General features: G+C 38.4%; 1 protein-coding gene across 3 annotated transcripts in view; it reads right to left on the bottom strand.

The window, feature by feature from the left end:
- The window catches only part of LOC139141336 (prolyl 3-hydroxylase 1-like), a 328,430-nt gene that overhangs the window by 159,451 nt on the left and 145,774 nt on the right, over positions 1 to 23,205 (bottom strand). For all 3 annotated transcript variants that reach the window (XM_070710968.1, XM_070710969.1, XM_070710970.1), the window contains exons 4-5: positions 15,443 to 15,568; positions 7,642 to 7,865 (exon numbers count right to left, since the gene is read on the bottom strand). In XM_070710968.1, coding sequence (XP_070567069.1) covers positions 7,642 to 7,865; positions 15,443 to 15,568 — 350 coding nt within the window. The remainder of the gene's footprint in view (positions 1 to 7,641; positions 7,866 to 15,442; positions 15,569 to 23,205) is intronic.

The raw sequence follows: 23,205 nt of genomic DNA, 5'->3' as shown, positions 1-23,205 counted from the left end.
GGCACAATGATCCCTGAGTTTGGTATAACGCCGGTAACACACTACGGCCTCCCACCACAGCCTTGCAGACTGATATAGGAAAAACCACTGGTGGCTCCTCAGAAATACAGCGGGCAGTTTCTCCGCCGGAAACAGCTGATTTTGAATCCAAAACTGGCATTGATCTTCGTTTTCGAGCACACCCATCACGCCTAGGTACACGATGTGCCCAGCCGCGCTTGTAAACTTCCGCAAAGCCTACTTTTCTCTATCTATGCGAGGGAAGCGTTCGTATCCGCCGCCATTGTTCATCTCATTCAACCCAACTCGGGCGAAAACCAGCCCTGCCATGCAGAGCTATGCAGATCAAATGTCAACCCCGCCACCGCATGGCTACGCACGCTATCCGCCAACAGATAGCTGCGTTTCGACAGCTAGTGTTTGAAGACAGGTACTGTAGTGACTGTGGGAGTACGTGTTCATACTGATATTTTCATGGCGGCCCATGATTTCGCCATGTATCACTTTGTAGTTCGACCGTGATTGAAGTCACTTAAAAATACTCCATTACGTACCTAATCCGTTCATTAAACCCAGAAAACCAACTGCTGTGGTCACGGACATTATTTAAATATTAGATTTTATTGAAAAAAAATTTTGGGGGTTGTGGATATGTTGTCATTTCGTGATTTCGCGATTTCGCAAAGTATCTATTTCGTTGTTCATCATAAACCGTAGTCTACGGGGGGTTACATGTTTGTGTACTTGGGACAGTAAACCCTTACGGAAAACCTATGTCCACAGTAGATGAGAGTAGATCTACGGACCGTCTGCAGTAGACTTTATGTAGATCTACATCAGGGTTTTGTAGATGAACAGCCAAAGCAGTTTGTCTACATGAAGCTTTGTCTACAGATATTGTCCACACCAGACATGACTATGTCTACATTTTGCACTAACTTCGTCTACGCTTGATCTACACTGATCTACCATCCAATCTAAGGGAGTTTCATCTACAAAATTCACTTAGGCAAACAAAGACTCATCTACTTCTACTTCAAAAATCACCATCTTGTCTACATTTAATCTAATGTTCTGTTTCTTGCTGTATACTATGTCCAACAATCCAATCCCTTCAAATTCTATGATTGGCAAACAAGACATTTGACCTTACATTTGAATATATACTGTACAACAATAGACAGAAGAAATTAGTGAATTAATTTTCTTTTCATCCTAAGGCACTCCTGTTTAACTCAAGGAACACAAATGCAAAATATCACAGGGATCAAACTACAATTTTGTGGTAAAGTTAAACATAGGGCCAAAGTCCCTGAAGCTACTATAGACATGGATACAAAATTAAGTATTTCCTGACTGTATGAAATTATCTCACTAAGGTCATCCTAGGGACATGTAAACCAAATATTAAAGCTGACGTCTGACCAGCAGTTTTGAAAAAACAAGCGACTTAACAGTTGACAGAGCTCTGCTGTGTTATGTAGAGAATAACCTTTTGTGACACATGTATTGATGGAGAAGGTGGATATCTTTGATAGCTCATTTCAGGATGGCCTGACCAAAAATGGAAAAAAATTCTGTAAAAATACAGATTTGCATATTTCATCAGACTATATTAGTCTATAACAGCAAATAAACGAGAGTTAATTACATTCTAATTAAAGTAAACAAGACTTGCGTAAATCAAGATTTACGTCATAAAAAAAGAGCATATCTGTCAGGTTATAAAGAATCTTAAGCTGCTTATCTTTTAATATCAGTATTTTCATCCTATTAACCAAGCACATTTTAACTTTCAAATTAACATTGTAAGTAAGTTCTGTTGAATAAGTTGAGACTGTACGTACTCAGAGAAAGCACACTGAAGAGACAAATGTTTGAAACTTAAGAAGTTCAAGGTCATCAAAAGCATTACAAGGAATCATGTTACACTTTCATTGCACTGTTTACACAGATTGCATAATTGCTATAAATAGCACATGAGGAATCTTACAGTCCAGCTTTACAATAAAAACCCTATCACTTTGACCACTCTTTTAATTGACCACTCTATTTTTTTCCTCAAAAAGTAATCTTATTTTATCCTTACCAAGTCCACCATAAACGGAAATTAGAACTTTCTCTATCTCTATTTATTTGACCACCCTATCATGACAAATTATTATGGGCAATTTCTTTTAGATAACATAAATGGTGGTTCAGAATATATCAAAGTTGGGATTCAGGAAAGTTGCCTTTACATGTTTTAATCCTCAATTCACTATGAACTGTCAAAAAAAGTTTAACTTTCTGATAATTCCACACTAAAATTATTTTGGCTTTGATGATTTCCTAATTAATTCAATTATTTAAAATCATATTAATTATTTTTTCCTGGGTGGATTGATAGGGTTATACAGTACAAGAATTACATACAATGTAAGTCAAACTTTGACAAAAAATGACAAAAAAATTCCTTAAAAATACACATTTGCATATTTCATCACAATTTGAACAAATCTAAGTTGGGTTATCCCTAGGGACCTGTATACCAAATAACAAAGCTGTCTGACCAGCGGTTATGAAGAAGAAGATTTTTTACCAAAAACGCCTTTTTTGGCATTAATTTGCCTATTTTCAACAATATCAAAAAATTAAAAAAAATAGTTTCTCAAAATCATATTTTTCATCTACACAACAAATATCAAATCAGTAAGTACTGCGGTTCTTAAGATATTTGAGTGGACGGACGCCTCACAAACGGACATACATACATACATACATACAGACTGACGACGGACGCCGGACGGATACCCATCCCAATAGCTTCTATAGACTATAGTCTATAGTAGCTAAAAATGTAAAGATTATCCAGTAATTAATTTTTGAAAAAGTGACTTTAAAGTGAATCACAATAAAAAGAATAAAAAAATCAATGTTTTCATTGATACTTTCTTTTTTCTTTTTTCTTTTTTCTTTTTTCGATGTATGATAGTGAGCATGCGTGCGTGAGTGCTTCACGAACTCTACAACGTGTTGAGCGGTCTCAGTCAGAAAAATGTAACAACTTAGCCGGCTATTGAACCACTCTTTTTTGGGAGTGGAGATTTAGCCGAGTGGTTCTGTCTGTGGCCTCTCAGCTAGGCGACTGATGCCGTATGTTGTGGGTTCGAATCCGATTGAAAACTATCCGAATTTCTTCAGATGGGTCAATACAGAAGCATCTAACCACGGGCCGGACCCTAATCTAATTCATAAGGTTTTTTTTTGGAGTTATGTGACTAATTACAAAACTTCATAAATATGCAAGTGAGCTATTTGTTAACTGATAACTTTATTTTCTCGGCTTCATATCCAACAAACAATCAAACGAACCTGTTTGATATCCCAGCTGCTTTTAATTGTAAAAAATAAAATCAAAACTATCCTCATATAAAACTTTCTGAGTATCATTAAGTCACTTCTGAATCGTGTGAAAATCAGCAGCAACGGCCCTATCTCTAAGTAAACTTACAAATAATTGTATTGATATTGTTATCATTGCCATGTAACAGATAAGACTACAGTACATTGTTCTTTTGGCAATGGCATTTCAGTACACATGCATAACACGAGTCAGCTTTAAAAATTACCAGTACTGCTTTAAGTAATTTCTTCACCTGAGCGACGTATTTTCTTGCATTTTCATGGAGAGTTCGCGCATGGACTGATCTCCCCACCACCTTTCAGCCTCCACCTCTTGTTCTTTTAGAGCAAGTGACCTTGTAACTGGCTTCGATTTCTGGGTCAACTGTGAGAGTTGACCTTATGTGCATTCGCAATCAGAAGGCGCCATATTTTCAATGGTTCAGCATATCAATGCATATCGGGGAGAGAAGCCAGCTTGCTTACCATTCGTACTTCAACAAATCTTATTTTTCAAGTACATTTTCGTCATCTGTACACCTTGGAAACAATGTGACATCAATTCTGATATGCATAGAAAGTGTTCCGATCGAGAATTACATCGGGTTGAGACATAGGTTGGCATCGATAACTTGACGATGGCAGTGCCTACACTGCCAGTATACAGCTGTACTGGTACTGTGGTAATTGTAATGCAACTTGTAAGGTAGGCCCGTGAGGTAGGCAAGGTTTGTTGATCGCCTGTTTTAATACCACGACGATATGAAATTTGATTGTGTAACATGTAGAATATTTCAGTTCTAAATTTTTTAATAAAGCGTCGTTGAATGTACTGAAATGCTTTGTATGCAGTTTGTTCTGTTAATCATGTAATGATGTATGTACAGTTGAGAAAGATTTTGAAAAATTTGAGTAGGCCTAAGCATGCACAATGTTCTACTCTCTATTTCGACCTGAATACCACTCATGATCGGTCATTGAATGATTGATTTTTCCAGCGTATGGTATCTCATGTTATGCAAAGGTCCATTGATACCATGGTGCTCAGTGAAGTTGCCACCAAATTACATCAAGAGGATGTTGTTGTGATATGCAATATTGTGATACTCATCATGAACTGCAGCCCTAGCCTGTGCTACACCATGGCCATCGGTCAATTTTTAAAGTCTAAAAATTGATTGACATGTTAACATACTTACATTTTCATTTTCAACACTTTTGCAAGATCTCCATGCCTCACTAATTTCTTGTTCTTTGTCTAAGCTACATCTTATACGTAATTCATTCCATCTACATCTTGTCTGCCTTTCATCTACATGTTATCTACTCTCTAAACTATGACCTGATGATTAATATGCACAAAAGTAGACGAAGCAATAGATCTACATCTTGGAGGCATCATGGGCCAGTGGCTAGAGCAGTGGACTCACGATCACAGGATGGTGAGTTCGAGTCCCGGCATGGCCATGGTGTTGTGTCCTTGAGCAAGGCACTTTATTCCTCATTGCTCCTCCCCACCCAGGAGTGATGGGTACCTGGTAGGACAGTGGTTGAAATGTGTGTGTTTAGCTCTGCTGCACATGTGAGCTGTAGTTTGCTCCCCAGGGAGTTGAGTGGTATCATATTAGGTCCAGTGACCAGGGGTAATAATAATTGTAAAGCGCCTTGAGCACATGTACTTGTGGATATGTGCGCTATATAAGAACCCAATATATATATATTGTCTACATTTCATCTACTGTCTGAACTATGACCTCATTAGTATGCACAAAAGTAGATGAAGCAGGTCATCTACTGCCCAATTAAAATAAAGTCTACTGTAGATCTAATGTGGACTAGATGTAGATCTCAATTTTCCGTAAGGGAAGTTATGGCTGTTGGTGTATTCCATGGGCAACGTTGGGCCGCCGGGAGCCGACGCATCTCTGCGGCTGAGCGCCCACTGCAACCGTACCCCGAAGTCGGACCCCCGACAAGAAGACAGGTTTTCAGCCTTGCCTCTCCCCAACGCCGCTGGCCAGGGCAACCTGCAGCTAGGGTTAGGTTGCAGATCACAGTTTAAAGACTCAGGCCGGGGACGCAGGTCACATGTCGTGACCGGTACCTGCATCTTAACTGTGATCTGCGACCTAACCCGGTACCATAGCTACACGTTGCCCTGGCCGGCGGCGTTGGGGAGAGGCATTAAGGCTCAAAACTTGTCTTCTGGTTGGGGGTCCGACTTCCCTAACCCTAACCCTACCCCTAACCCTAACCCCTAACCCTAACACTAACCCTACGCAGGTCGCAGTTTGACAAACACGCAGGTCGCAGTTTTGAAGTCGCAGGTCGCAGGTCGTGACCGGATTACCGTAATTTTGTGAGGTGTCATTGATACAGCACTGCATATTCTGAAAAGTAGGTAGTCTCTGTGGTGAGATTCCATACACACAAAATGGTAACCTTGGGAGTCTAGCTTGATGACGTAGTTATGGCGTCTCGTGTAGTCCGTTGCCTAAAACTCATCGTGAAATTGATAGTCACATTGATAGTTACTCAAGAAAGTTGATGCATTCTGCGCGAAGTTGTGGAACCCCTAAAAATTTATGATCAATCTGACTGACAATAAGTTTTAATGAAAGGCAACAACGTGACTACCCATCTCTCGAGTCCGGTCTTGTGTTGCGTTGATTGACCCATTGTTTGCAAAACCAAACACTGCGCACGAGTAATTGGCATATTTTTGATCTGTGCGTGGGCATTTGATTAACGATAGTGATAAAATTTATTTCATATTTTATCGAACTCTAAGGGTGTACACATTTATGTCAACTTATGGCTCGGAAGCACCAATTCAAGGGCACGAAAAAGAAAGGAGGTAAAGGGATCATCTGTCCAACATACATTGCTAGTTGATTGGCTTATTTTCAGTGCATGTTGTCCTTCTAGCTAATACCTCCGTGGACAGACTATCGACACTCACAACGGATTTTACTGTTGCGTGTGATCAACCGCCATAATCTTTTTCTCTGAATAACAGAATGGACAGACTGGTGACGTTGTTTAGATTGTCTGCGTGAAGACCACAATACACGTCGATCATTTACGGTTTGTCATGATGAATACGTCACGTCACACTGGCTGAGTTGATCGGCTGCACGACAACCATCTGCCCCATATTGTTTACACTCACTCGCAAGTAGTTTCGAACTTCATCACAAAAGAGTTGAACACCTACCTGAATTCCTCTAACGGTCCCGCAGATTAACAATTTACGCTCTATGAAGCAACTTAATAACGTTTGCTTCCTTGCGGATTCACGATGAAAAGTCGTTCGTGACAACGAGTGCAGTGTCTGTGCCCAAAGCTATCCAGCTATAGCCAACCTATAGACTATCTCATTTCACAGCGCCCTCAAACAGTCGATCTCGTCAATCGATCGTTTTCACTTGTCATACGTGGCATTAGCGAAAGCTCTCTCATAGACAACCATGTAAGAGAGAACTTAAAACTTTCATAACTTCATTAATACCCAAGCCACACCCACCGAAACCTTTTCAGTTCTTGCCATTTAGATCCTGAAGCTGTGCACCAAATTTGGTTGACATCCCTTCAACAGTTCTTGAGATATCGGGTATACAGACAGACTGACAGACACACACACACACATACAAGACAGCGGTAAACCATATGCTCACGTGTGTGAACACGTGAGCAAAAAATGTGAAAATTTGCCGTCAAAATTTGACCTTGATGGCGGCAACACCAGAACAGCTGACAGAGCTCGATATGGGAGCGTCATCTGGCTCCTTGACAACCCAGTCAAATTTTCACGGGTTTTTCATTTCTCCCGACTCAAATCAAATTAGTATTCATGAAATTACATCATTGGGAGGGTTTTTATTCTTTATTGACGTGGATTTAGTCGATTTTATTGGTTAAAAGTCCATCGAAACGTGAGATGAGCAGCCGGTAACTACATGGCAGTGCCTTGTATTTACATACGATCACATGATAAATTGAGGTCGTGACCCTCATGAATCATGCTAATTTTATAAGCATGCGCACAACTCAGTTATCGCTTTCAGCGTTTCTAAACATACGTGACATGAGTATTTTGAATGCCAAGCAACACCCCTTTTGACCATATATGGGCATATTTAGATTACGGGTGACTGTATACCTTTAATATGATGTGGTTTATAATCTGGCCAGTTTAGATTGTTACACAAACTGACTGTGGAATGTACTTAGATGACCATAGTTTTGTTGTCCTACCTCATTATCTGAGAAACCAAACATCTTGTCTGCAAATCTTTTCATTCGTCGTTGCACAATTATCTTGGTATTGTACTGTCTAGCTTCACTTCTTGGTTTGAAGCCAGCTGGATCAACATCTGGTAGTTGTTCATAAAATAACATGTTTTTTGACATTACTTCATCACCAGGAACAAACAAGAGGTAGGAGACTGCACACGCAACTGCTTTGTCCATCTCACCAACTATCAAAACAAATGAATATGTTACAGACATGTTTATACTGAATTATTAAAGGAGAGATTCTACAATTCTACCATCTACAACCATCTATAATTTTTGTCAAGGATGACTGTTGTTATGTAGGTCATTTTCCCCCACACTCGTGACCTGAGTTAAATTATCTAGAAAATTCTCATGGTCACTGTCCTTCACGACCTCACAACCTTGAATTCAATCAGTCATATTTAGAACCTTCTAGAAGTTCAATTAGCTGTGTATAATACTCCTTCACATGTTGGTCAAAGTTTGTTGAGAAACGTTATACAAAGATAGTTACTTCTTAATTCCTTGACAATGAAGACAGATTGTAATCTCTTCAGTTCCTTCCAATATCCTGTGTTTACACATAGTTTTAATTCTTTCTGACGTGTGACTCATCTCTAACCAATCAAAGTCAAAGACGCTTCTTACTTTCCCGCCAAAACCGGCTATATCACAGCCTGAATTAGCCACTTTACTTTAGGATATGTTTACGCACAGTATAGTGTATGTGTATGCGTATACTCTGAGCGCTTTTATTAAGCCCAGATTTAGGTATGTGCATAATTAACAAAGGAAGTGGCTGGTCATGTGACATTTTGTCGAAAAACTTTGCTCCCATAGTTTTCTCTATGTTCCATAAACACATTGAAGTTGATAGCCAGTTAGAGTGAAATCCGATCAAGCTGCAAAACTTAATTAGCCAAGGTATTGTGTATCAGCGATTTTTACGACATTAACAGCTGGGCTTGATGTGGTCTTGTTTATATCTTTTATCAGCTACACCTCTCAGTTACACATCACACCAGGGCCACTTTACTGTACCCAGACGGAGAAACATAAACAAATCACTACACTTTGCAATGTCATGTATCTTTCTTTTTTATTCGCGATGAACAAATGAGCTTGAAAGTTCAGGAAGGTTTTGAAATGTTCGCTTGTCCAGTCTCAGTGACTCTACATATTAAACAATTTTGGGAATTCCTGACAATTGGACACAATGATAAGTTATCTGTTGCTTACAACGGTCTAATCATTGCAATCCTAGTTCTTACAGATGAATCGAATCATGAAATACTGTGAGGGAACATTCTCATCACAGTATACCCCAAAAACAGAACGAAAGAGAAAGTACTAGAAAAATACCATAAAGCTAAAAATAGAAATAATAGTGAAAAATTTGTCTAAATGGTATAAATGAAATGAGAGCTCTACAAGTAATAGAACATATCATAATCATGTTTGCAAGTGTTTCAGTGAAAAGGATGCCTTGTAACAAACTGTCTTTTTTTACGTTTTATTAGAATCGTTATGTTGAAAAGGCTCTTGCAGTGCACCATTGAGTCCAATCAGGAACTCCACGAATACATTTACAAATGTATTTTGAACATGTAAGTTTATATGATGCTGGTCTAGCCGGTCAATTCCCAAAGCTACCTGAACTTTCACGCTCACTTGTTCATCACAAATAAAAATGAAAGATACATGACATTGCAAAGTGTGGTGATTTGTTTATGTTTCTCTGTCTGACATTCATGGAGTGGCCCTGGTGTGTTGTGTAACTGAGAGCATGTAGCTGATTAAAGATGTAAACAAGACCACATCAAGCCCTGCTGTGTTAATGTTGTAAAAATCGCAGATACAAATCTACAGAAGCTAGTTGGCCAAATCTTGACAGAAGGAAGTCTTGACAGAAGGAAGTAAAAGTTGACGCCGCCATTTCTAGTTTTCAATTCTAATAGCTCCTCAGTATATAAAACTGAGGAGCTAATAAACCAATACTCTCCTCAGACCAAACCAATTTCAAAGGCCGTTTACAGCAAATATTGTTAATGAAACCATGAAACCTGGGAACGGCTAAACACAGAGAAATAAGATTTATTTCTCGAAACAGCCTTTCACAACATGCTTTTCAAACACCGGAAAGCAGGCACCAATATCGACACGAAATATACAAAGTCCATGAAAAATTCACACAAAGCCAAAAGTTCAGATAATCGATTTAAATGCCTAAAACAAACTAATTGTTGTTAGATTAGTACAACATTTACTGTTAACATAACGAGCACTAGCAATGCTCAAAATATGCCCTAAAACAAATATCCTTATAAGCGTCCAGAAACTCCGGTCGATGCTGGGTCATGTTAATTATAATATGACAACACACACCGGATTGCTCACTATAGAGTCAGTCAATAGTGGCTAACTCTCTCAATAATGAATCTGGCTTCTCCTCTTCGAGGACAAAGATGACTTCATCACACAACCAAGCGGAGGGGATACAAAAAAATACCGCAATTATACGGTGTCGCTCAAATTTGATCAGAATTGGTACATACCAGTATGGGTTAACAAAGATCAACAATAAATATTGTTTCTCTCTGTTCAGCGCAGGAAAATTCTAAGTTGATGTTATGACAATGATTTCTGCACAGTACAACCAGAAAAACAACAAGAAATATTTAAACCAGAAAAACAAGAATGACAAAAGTAATTAAGGTCTGAAATTTTAGGTACTGGAGGTCAACTTTAGCAACATGCATAGCTGAAAGGCAGCTAGCTCCTCTTAGTTTGACCATAGACGCTCTTCCTCCCCTCTACTGACGGTCTTCCTCCCCTCTACTGTCTATGGTTTGGGCAGTTCTGTTAATATGTAACAGTTCATAAACAACTCCCCTCTACTGAAGGTCTTCCTCCCCTCTACTGTCTATGGTTTGGGCAGTTCTGTTAATATGTAACAGTTCATAAACGATGACAGGAAATGACTCAAGATAAGTGGAGTTTGCCTGTCACTCCTGCACACATGCAGAAATTCCCTTTTTCTTACCTCATTTGCACATTTTTGACACTGATATGTTCATTTGAACAAATTCACATCTCAACCCCTACATCTACCTGTACACCAAATACTGAGATGGTAGCTTTGGCGGTATGGGAGCCTTTGTATGTGACGGACATACATCCGCACATACCCACAAATATACAGACATACAGACGCCACTCAGACTCATCATATAAGCTCTTTTTGGTATTTATATATAAAACCAAATATGAGCTAACAAGAGAGCGACTGATGAAGGAACCCCATTTTTGGTTCCGAAACACCGTTAAGACAAATTACTCAATCAACAAACCGGTTTACCGGGGACCCAGATCACATGACTAGGGTCAAAGCACTATTCACCGGTGTCTCGCCATGTATTCCACACAAAATAAATGCAATGATCCTTTTATTCACCATATCGTAATATTAAACAATCTTGGTAGAGCCGATGTGTGGAGTTGCCCTCATTTTCCTTTATATTATAAGAAGATTTTTGAAGATTAAATTCAATTTTCGATAATCTGATATGGCAGCCAAAGTCATGTGACGGCACGTAATTTTATTATCAAATTCTGAAGACCTTATGGTCATGCTTGCTATACAAAAAAATTCAAATTGACCAGACCCCTACATCATCAGGAGAAGCCATTTTTACATTTTTGAAAATCAAATATAGCCGCCAGGTCACATGGCCAATGAAAATTTCAAGGGTAAGGTGCACGAGTACTCATTGACCCCTATATGCCCTGCAAGTTTGAAAAGTTTTTGTTTAGCCGTTTCAGAGAGCTAGGTTGACAAAGAAATGGCAGAAGAAGAAGAAGTTGAGGAATTAAAGCTGCAAGCAGCATTGGCAGGGCCCAAGCAGATAACATGGTTTAAAGTTCTTGCACTGATGATATTATATGCTTAATTTGAGCTTGGAAAAGAAGGATTTTGAACATCATCTCATAGTTACTGTACGTTTCACTGGTAATTGCATGTTTTACGCAAAATCCAATTAGGCGGCCAAAGTACTTCACCAATCCAATTGCCTATCAGAAACTTTAAAGTGCTTACACTAAGGAAGATATAAGTAAAAAATGTCACTTTATTCGGTGAGTTGGTTCTGGAGAAGAACTTGAAATTGTGATTTTTGCAAAATCCAAGATGGCGGCCAACCATGTGACTGATCAAAACACCTTTCACAAACTTGAAAGAGATCATACTTAAGATGATACAAGTAAAATTTCCGTTCAATGGGTGTGTTGGTTCTGGAGAAGGAGATTTTTAAAGATTAAATTGCAATTTTCACAAAATCCAAGATGGCGGCCAACCATGTGACTAACGGAATGCCTTTCACAAACTTGAAAGAAATCATAATTAAGATGATACGAGTAAAATTTCAGTTCAATAAGTGTGTTGGTTGTGGAGAAGGAGATTTTTAAAGATTAAATTGCGATTTTTCGAAAATCCAAAATGGCAGCCAAATCACGTGACCGATCCAAATGCCTCTTGGAAACTTGAAAGAGATCACTCGTAGGATGACATGAGTAAAATTTCAGCTCAATCTTTGTTTTAGTTCTGGAGAAGAAGATTTTTAAAGATTAAATTGGTATCTTTCAAAAATCCAATATAGCGGCCAAATCACGTGACCGATCCAAATGTCTCTTGCAAACTTGAAAGATATCACTCTAAGGATGACATGAGTAAAATTTTAGCTCAATTGGTGTTTTGGTTCTGGATGAGAAGATTTGTAAAGATTGGTATTTTTCGAAAATCCAATATGGCGGCCAAATCACGTGACCGATCCAAATGTCGTTTGCAAAGTTGAAAGAGATCACTCTAAGGATGATATGTGTAAAATTTCAGCTCAATTGGTGTTTCAGTTCTGGAGAAGAAGATTTTTGAAGATTGAATTGGTATTTTTCGAAAATCCTATATGGTGGCCAAATCACCTGACCGATCCAAATGTCGTTTGCAAACTTGAAAAAGATCACTCTTAGGATGACATGAGTAAAATTTCAGCTCAATTGGTGTTTTAGTTCTGGAAAAGAAGATTTTTAAAGATTAAATTGCTATTTTTTGAAAATCCAATATGGCGGCCAAAGTCACATGATCGCACACAATTTTATTTGCAAATTCTAAAGATCTTAGGTCATGCTTGCTATATGAAAAATTTCAAATTCACCAGACCCCCGGATCATCAGAAGAAGCCATTTTTATGTTTTTTTTGGAAATCCAATATGGCCGCCAGGTCACGCGACCAAATAAAAATTTTAGGGTCAGGTGCACGAGAACTAATTGACACCTATAACAGTGTTTCCCCTGGGTTCCAAAATCTTGTAGCAAATTTGGCTAGAAGCCCTAAAAAATTATTCGCCAAACCAGATATTCAATTAGCCAAGCCGATACCACTGATCACAAATGACGTCATTTCTTTTCATTAATATGCAAAAATAAATATTTGTCTGCATTTTCCGTAAAAATGACGGAAATAAACCCTGTTAGTGCTACTATGGATACTAACATCAGCCACGCATACAACATAAAATTTGTCCGAATTTCAAGCGACACTTGTCCAAAGTTATAGGCGTATGCAACTATATTCAGTAACAGACTTGAAATCGCTATCGTATCCGTATATCGTGCGATACTGTACATATCGCTACAGACAACGGCACGAAACCTGGTTCAGCATACTAGTTTTATCAAACGAATCAGATATCCATTATCATAGCAGTTCGAAAGTAAAATACTCTCAGACTTGAGAAATATGTGCATTTTTTTAGACTTTCAATGCATTTGCTTTACGCTTGAAGTTTAGCAAGCGAAGCTCGGACAGCGCACAGTGTATCAATGGCGCTTGGGTCAGGGGTCATCATCAAAGACGTCAGTGTGTATTCACAGCCATGCAGCTTGAATCATGCCATGGATCGCGGAAATCACGGATCATAAATCCAAATGTTCACGTCTATTATGTAAACCGAACCGTAAAATATCAAATATATACCCTTTTGATATGGAGAATCATCTTTTTGATTCACTGACGATCAAGTTAAATGCTCAAATATCGCAACAAGACTTTGCGTATTTATTTGCACGATGTCAACGCAGAACTAGGCCGTACGAGCGAGCGCTTCTCTGAAAGTCTGTATACGATGTCACGTCACAATCCACCACGGTCCGTGATACACTGAAAATTGTCGCGAATTTATATTTAAGGAAGCCAATTCACACAAGTTTCTAACGCCAGTAAAGGTATTTTCTTGTTGGCAGCAATACACCACGAACATTTTTCGCTATTCAGGAGTGCCTTAAATTACTCGCTCTACGTTCTAAAAAATGCCATGCGTATGCTGTTGACCATGCATGCCGCTACCTTCCTTTCCAAATTCACGGTCGACTTTCCTACATTGATCATAATTTTTCTTTCCATTTCATAGCTTTACTTGCGCTTAGAATGTGTGTTGTAGGGGTGGTTCCCCCCATATTGGTGGAGCAGCCAAAGTCAAAAAGGAAAGTTTGCCGGTTTTGCTAATAGTTTCACCGTCACTACGATCCTTCAATTCAGTGTCGATGACATGGCTGTCACTGCACACATTTTTAGTAGTAAAACCCAAAACTTCGCAACATTTTAGTCAACTAGTCATGATGTACATGCGGTACTATTGATTTGTGAGTTATTTCGTTACAATTTTATTCATATGTGTTACAAATAGGATCTCCTGACGCATAAGGTCGGGGATGCACAGAGATAGAGCATTACGTCTCCAGTTGAATGCAGGACACGTGCACGCGGACAGACAAAGTGATGACGTCATAGTGCAATTTTCGATTCGCAAGTTTGGCTAATTTTTGCCAAAATCTTCTCGCCAAACGCTACTTTTTTCTCGTATTTGCGATTTGGCGAGTGGGCAGCGGAAACACTGTATAAGCCCTGCAAGTTTCACAAGTTTTGGTTCAGCCGTTTAAGAGATCTAGGTTGACAAAGAAATGGCAGAAGAATACGAAGAGGAGGAAATAGTAGAACTCCAGCAATAACAATAGCTAGGGGCCCAGCTGGTCGGCTTGGGCCCCTAAGAAGAAGAAGAAGAAGAAGAAGAAGAAGTGATTCTGAGTAAATACAATAGGGGACAAACCCCATAGGGCTTTGTACCCTAATAATTTGCTGTATGGAGTTTGCTGCAAATTTGCAGTAACATTCAAATTAATTTGCCGCAAATTTGCTGCAAAGAGTTTGCAGCAGGGTTGCGGCAGGGAGTTTGCTGCATATTTGCAGCAAGTTCACAAGAAACCTAAGTTGCATCTGAAAAATGAACCAGCTGCATATTTGCAGCAAATAGTTTGCTGCAAATTTACTGCAAAGCTTGCAGCAAAATTGCAGTAACAGTTTGTGAGAGGCCTAAAATTTCGGTAAAGGAAGCTCCGTGTAGCTCATGACAACAGACCTAAAATGGCTTTTTTGAGTTAATTTGGGTATTTCCAATAATATCATCAAATGAAAGAGACAGTTCATATCATGCATCTACACATCCAATATCAAATCTGAAAATATTGCGTTTATTGAAATATTTAAATGGCTGACATCCTCAAAGGCAGACACACATACAGACCTACATACAGTCTGACAGACCCCCAGGACGGACACCCATCCCAATGGCCTAGTATTGGTAGTTAAGCACAGTACTGTATGTCATTGAGTCAAGGTATTTCTTAGTAAAAGCTCTGGCTTTTTTTTTCATACAAACAATGACCTACCTTGGTAATAAGCAAACTGGAGATAATGATAGTGTGCAGCAACATGATCTGTATGATAATAGCCATCAATGATGGCGAGGGTTTCTTCACATTTAATTTGGCACTCCAATACAGTGTGATAATGTGCTAGAAGGCAAAAAGATACGTCAAAATTACCATAAATGACAAAGCTCAGAGTTCACAATATTGGGTATATGCATGAGTGATATTTAGAGATTTTTACCCTATATTGCCTGTGTCTGTGTTGTATCAGCATGAGTGTCATTTGTGCTGCATCAGGCACGAGATGACGTTGAGTGTCAGAAGCAGCACACCTGACATGAATGCTGATACGATAAGGAACAGGGGATATTGGGTAAAAAGTCATCGTTGATGACACAGTACCCACTTGTTAATTGGTAACTTGATTACAGGTCCTTGAATTGCGAGGATGGAGTCCTGTTCATTAATTGGGTCTGTTATCAAAAATACTGCAATACTGATGAGGCTTAATGGCCGAGAATTAGTACCATGGTGGTGAAAATGTGAAACCAATCTGGGCTGCCAACCTATTATAATTACAAAAGGTCATTAAATGATTCAAGTAGTAATTAATAAACAGGATGTTGCTAAACATTTTTCATTCTATTATGACACTAACAGATTATCTATCACCTGTACCACATTTCATACAATTTGATGCAGTGCTTCTCGACATTTTACCCTAAAAACAAAAAATACCGCAATTATACGGTGTCGCTCACATTTGATCAAAATTGGTATATACCAGTATGGGTACCAAAGATCAACAATAAATGTTGTTTCTATCTGTTCAGTGCAGGAAAATTCTACGTTGATGTTATGATAATGATTTCTGCACAGTACAACCAGAAAAACAACAAGAAATATTTAAACCAGAAAAACAAGAATGACAAAAGTAATTAAGGTCTGAAATTTTAGGTACTGGAGGTCAACTTTAGCAACATGCATAGCTGAAAGGCAGCTAGCCCCTCTTAGTTTGACCATAGACGCTCTTCCTCCCCTCTACTGACGGTCTTCCTCCCCTCTACTGTCTATGGTTTGGAGAGTTCTGTTAATATGTAACAGTTCATAAACAATTAACTCCCCTCTACTGACGGTCTTCCTCCCCTCTACTGTCTATGGTTTGGGCGGTTCTGTTAATATGTAACAGTTCATAAACAACTCCCCTCTACTGAAGGTCTTCCTCCCCTCTACTGTATATGGTTTGGGCAGTTCTGTTAATATGTAACGGTTCACAAACAATGACAGGAAATGACTCAAGATAAGTTAGGTTTGCCTGTCACTCCTGCACACATGCAGAAATTCCCTTTTTCTACCTCATTTGCACATTTTTGACACTGATGTGTTCATTTGAACAAATTCACATCTCAACCCCTACATCTACCTGTACACCAAATACTGAGACGGTAGCTTTGGCAGTATGGGAGCCTTTGTGTGTGACGGACATACATCCGCACATACCCACAAATATACAGACATGCAAATCAATTCAGCTTATACGATAACCTCACATTGGTATACCAAATGTGAGTAAAAATAGTATCAATGACACTGTCCTCCCATTTTACAGAGATACTAAGTACTAGTACACACATGACATTGCATAAGAAAATTCCATTGCAAATCCAATTAAATTAATCTTATATCCCAGCAATATGAAATGCTCCATCTCATAATGACTTTGACAAATCTGACAGAAAACAACCCTAGAATCAACACTATCATGTTTTACAGCAATCCAAAAAAAAATTTGGGAGGAACTGATTTTTGACAAAAATGGGAAAAATTGCCCAAAAAAATACAAATATGAAAATTTCACCACATTTTGACCACAATTTGAAGAAATGTAACTTAAGTCACTATAAAAAGCCTGCATACCAAGTTTCAACCAAATCTGGCCAGTGATTACAGAGTTTTAGCAATTTGCAGGATTTTTCCTTTTTTCCCCTTCATTTGCATATTTTTTACTTTGATATGTTTGACCACAATTTGAAGAAATGTAACTTAAGTCACTATAAAAAGCCTGCATACCAAGTTTCAACCAAATCTGGCCATTGGTTACAGTTTTAGCAATTTGCAGGATTTTTCCTTTTTTCCCCTTCATTTGCATATTTTTTACTTTGATATGTTTATTTCAACAAATTCACATCTCCACCCCTGTGTGCATCTGTCCACCAAAAATACTAAGATGGTAGGTGCTGCGATTTAGGAGTTTTTAATGTGGACGGACATACATCTGCACATACTAACTAACATACATACATACAGACAGACAGATAGACATGCATACATGCATACATTTATTTTTACAGCTTTTAACCTCCAACAGCCGACCAACTTGTCAATATCAGCTTGTTCAACTTGATACTACTGCTTAAAATAATATAAACAAGAGTTAATTACATTCTAATTAAAGTAAACAAGACTTGCTTGTCAAGATTTATGTCATAAAAAAAACAGCATATCTGTCGGATTATAAAGAATCTTCAGCTGGTTATCTTTATCAGTATTTTCATCCTATTAACCAAGCACATTTTAACTTTCAAATTAACATTGCAAGTAAGTTCTGTTGAATAAGTTGAGCCTATGGGTACTCAGAAAAAGCACACAGAAGAGACAAATGTTTGCAACTTAAAGGGAAACCTAAGTCCAGCGACATTGACCGTTTATCCCTTCCAAAATCACCCTTGAATAAAATGCAGCTCAAATTTGCAACATAATTGCACGCGCTGACGACTACGGCGCGATGAAAAGAGAAGTTGAAGTAGACAACATTTATGGAAATGAGCTCGGAAAGGGCTCATGGGAGAAGCGTGCGTGACGTCATCGGCGATACAGACGATTGTAGCTTGCAGCTGGAGGAGTACCGTGAACAGTTTAGCGCGTTCGTAAGACGACTCTGGAGAGTTCGGACAGCGATATTTCTGACATCGAGTATTACTTTTTCCACACTGAAATCAAACCATACTAATTTGAACCAAGATATGTAATAATGGGAAAGTATCTCCACACATCGTTCGTAATTCCGCGGAGGGAGTCACTGTGCTTGTACAGACCCCGAACTGGATTGGAGACCTGACACTGAGCATGGATGTCTATTTTTTACATCCATGCACTGAGTGACTCTGCGATCCTTCAGCGTTACGTTTCTAAAACAGAGTTTTCTTTATCAGTCGCTTAAAATTAATTTTTGGTTCGTGAATGATACGTAAGTCGAGCTTAGCCAGATCTTTAAGGTTGCGAAATCTTCAATATATATCGGAAAATATTTATTCGCAATTTGACAAATGTATAGCGTCGTCTTTTTTTTCGAAGTTGGTGTCGAACTTAGGAAGTCGGGCTTACTCAGATCTACAAAGTGATGAAATCTCTGATATAATGGATATTTGCCCGCTATTTAACACTTTCACTGCGTAATTAATTTTTATACGTGCATTCCTGTGCGTAGTTTTCTATGGGTATATGGCCTTATAAATATTGATTTACATGCATGTGCTATATCTCTGTAATTATTTGAGTATTCGGGACAATTTTTTCAGTGAGTATTGCAATATGACAGAGCATCATAAAAATGCACAAAAAGTCATGTGACACGCCTTGAAGATCACGTGATCATGGCGGCCATATTGGATTTTACAAAAAAATGTTGCATTTTTTGTTATTTCAAATATAAATGTATTTTTCTCAGCGTAACACTTTAAAAATTACCACTTACGTTTTATCAACTCAAATTCAGTAGGAGGAACACATACGCTAAAACATATTCCATGTAAATGAGATTAATATTCATATTTATTACAAGTTCATCTTCGAATAACAGGTATCATCTGTCATTCAAAAGAGAGCTATGCTCTATGTAAGCTTATATACTGGTTGCCAGTCCGATGTGTAATTGTCATTGATAGATTGATGTCGTACAACATCCACAGGATACCCCATCAACGTTTGTGATGCCAGTCACCGGTCCTTTGTCGCACTTTGTCGCATGCTCAGATTGCCTACCTTCCTGTCAGTGTCTTGCTTGCGATCTCTGTGTTTGCTCAACTGGTTTGGGAACATATTCAAGTTCTGTGTTAGAGTTGTAATTTGAAATTTGACTTCCGCCATCTCGTCGAGTTCAGTTTCAAGATCAGTGACAATTCCACTATTAGTGTCTAGAAAAACATGCTCAAGGGCTTTGTCGATGTTAAACTGTGCCCGCATCGCCATTTTTAAATACCCTCTGAGAGAAAAACAACAACCTATCACACTATCCTTACAAATCACGGCCGAGAAATGACCGAATATGGCGGCATTTGTTTACAAATTTGGCGCGCATGCTCATTTAGGTTTGACCTCTACCTCGTATACTACGCTAGGCTTGAGGAAATAGTCAACAAACATGATGTAGATCAAACAAAGCCAACGTATATCGAACGCATATAAACGCGAATGTTCTTGGCGCGTTTACGCGCCTCCCGCAGTCTGGCCGTTGGCGCAGAATGCGCCCTCCCGCGGTGAAAGTGTTAAAACAATAGTATCGTCTACCGTATATTGTTGTAAAGAATGCATTTCATACAAGACCAGCCAAAACTCTCGACGATGTCCGATATGTCCTCTGTTCAGGTCTCGATCGCCAAGTAAAAATATATTACATGTAAAGAATGTTATTCGTGCAAGGCAATCCCCAACTCACGGTGATATCTGATCGGCCTCTCAACGAAGTTCCGATTGTAGTGTATGAAAGTTCGTGTGGAAATCTAATGAAAAAAATCCTTTACATGTAAAAAATGTATTTCGTGCATGAATAATTATAATAATGTAAAACATACATTATTCTTGACTATCGGCCACGGATGCTATGAACTAAGAGTCGGACAGAGGTGGTCGGGTGGTCAGAACTGTTAGGCACGTGGTGAAATCTCCGATATACATCGGATATTTACCCACATTTTGACAAAGTAGCGTCTAGTATCAGAGTTAATGTCCAAAGTCGCCGATATTTATCGGATAAATATCCGTGATTTCGCAGACCCGGCGTGCCGACACCACAGAGTGCACGTAAATCTAGTATCGTCTGGTATCGATATCGATATTACCCTAGGAGTCCTGGTGCAATTGATATTTTTTTTTATTGGGTAAATATAATATCGGCGATTTCTCAGACCCGGCGTGCCAATCGAGACACATCATTCTTGACCGCGGGCCATCCGGGTACTTGCGGATTCTTACGTCATTTTTGCGTCAGCGCCGTTGGAAGTTTTAATTTTTCAACCACCAAAGAAATATTCAAAGTTTCAATATACATAAATGACATAACTTTTAGTTCTGCTTTTTTCCACACAATTTCTGTATCATTCTCTCTTCTGTATCGTCTGATCTCTCATTCACCTCGCTCGTAAGCGTTTCACCTACTGACGTCACTCCACGGTCGAGAATAGGCAAGAAGTCATTCCAGTATCTTGTACTATCAATATTACCAGATATAGTCACGAAATTGCCTATATTTATCCTGTATATAAGAGCGATTTTGCAGATCCGGGCTGTCGAGATGAGAGACGCTTTGTGTAGTTTCGTCTTCAGATTTAGAGTCCCGAAATCGCCAATATTAACATTTATCTGGTTAAAAGCGGCGATAGTAGGCTGACTCAGCATGTCAAGATACGAACCGCATTGTGTAGTACCATCTTGTATCGGTATCAGAGTCCCGAAATCCCTTATAAAATCATCCTGAAAGAAGTAGAACATAACTTTGTATCTTTTGAGATTTTAAAACTCGCCCGACTTTCTTTAGCCACTGTCTTCGAAAAAGCTGTTCTGTGGGACGACGATAAAAGCTGACTCCGTTTGTTCTTCCTTGAGTGATTTTTGCACTCAACTGAACAACAGTTAATAATTTTTTATGCTACTGATGAGAATTAAAAAGTCGTAACATGCAGAACTGCACTCCTGCAGTCATAGACTCCAATGCTTTGGTAAGCGGTCACACACGTTTGTGTATCACCGATGACGTCACGCACGCTTCTCCCATGAGCCCCTTCTCGCCCATGGGATTCCGAGCTCATTTCCATAAATGTCGTCTACTTCAACTTCTCTTTTCGTCGCTCCGTTGTCGTCGGCGCGTGCAATTATGTTGCAAATTTGAGCTCCATTTTATTCAAGGGTGATTTTGGAAGGGATAAACGGTCAATGTCGCTGGACTTAGGTTTCCCTTTAAGAAGTTCAAGGTCAACAAAAGCATTATAAGGAATCATGTAACACTTTCATTGCACTGTTTACACAGATTGCATAATTGCTATAAATAGCACATGAGGAATCTTAGTGCCAAACTTTACCATAAAAACCCTATCACTTTGACCACTCTTTTAATTGACCACTCTATTTTTTTCCTCAAAAAGTAATTTTATTTTATCCTTACCAAGTCAACCATAAACGGAAATTGGAACTTACTCTATCTATTTATTTGACCAACCTATCACGACAAAATATTATGAGCAATTTCTTTTAGATAACATACAGAGCACATTATATGACGGTTCACAATATGTCAAAGTTGGGATTCAAGAAAATTGCCTTTACATGTTTTAATCCTCCAAGATGGTAAGCATTTCACTACGAACTGTCAAAAAAGTTGAACTTTCCAATAATTCTACACTAAAATTATTTTGGCTTTGTTGATTTCGTAATTCAATTATTTAAAATCATATTAATTATTTTTTTCTGGGTGAATTGATAGGGTTATACAGTACAAGAGTTACATACAATGTAAGTCAAATTCAGTTAAAACATCAATTACCGTCAAACATTGCATCATTCCTATAAATAGCACCTCAGCCAGTATGTATGTATGTATGTATGTATGTATGTATGTATGTATGTATGTATGTATGTATGTATGTATGTATGTATGTATGATACATACATACATAAATACATACATACATGCATGCATGCATGCATGCATGCATGCATGCATACATACATACATACATACATACATACATGCATAGATTCATACATACATACATAGATACATTCATAGATACATACATAGATATATAGATACATAGATAGATAGATAGATAGATGGATAGATACATACATACATACATACATGCATAGATACATAGATATACATACATACATACATAGATACATACATACTTACATACACACATACATATATATACACATCCACACATCCACACATCCACATACATACATACATACATACATACATACATTCATACATACATACATACATACTTACATACACACATACACAAATATACACATCCACACATCCACATACATACATACATACATACATACATACATACATACATACATACATACATAAATACATACATACATCCATACATACATACAAACATACATACATGCATGCATGCATACATGCATACATACCGGTACATACATACATACATACATACATACCGTACATACATACAAATATACATGCATGCATGCATGCATGCATACATACATACATACATACATACATTCATAGATACCGTAAAAACCCGATCAATTCGACCAGAAAAAAATAATTACGATTTGAAAAACGTCGAATAAATAGGAAATTAAAACCTGCGAAATAATCTAGTGGTCTAATTAATTGGAACGACGAGGATGAAATTTACTCGAGACATTTTTGCAATGTGGAGACTGCTTCAAAGCATGGACTATGAAATTTTGTGAGGTCGACAAATTAGGTAACAAAAAAATACCGTCAATGACGC

Source organism: Ptychodera flava, chromosome 9, assembly GCF_041260155.1.
Source record: "Ptychodera flava strain L36383 chromosome 9, AS_Pfla_20210202, whole genome shotgun sequence".
NCBI lineage: Eukaryota > Metazoa > Hemichordata > Enteropneusta > Ptychoderidae > Ptychodera > Ptychodera flava.
This window is presented reverse-complemented; position numbering and strand designations above follow the sequence as displayed.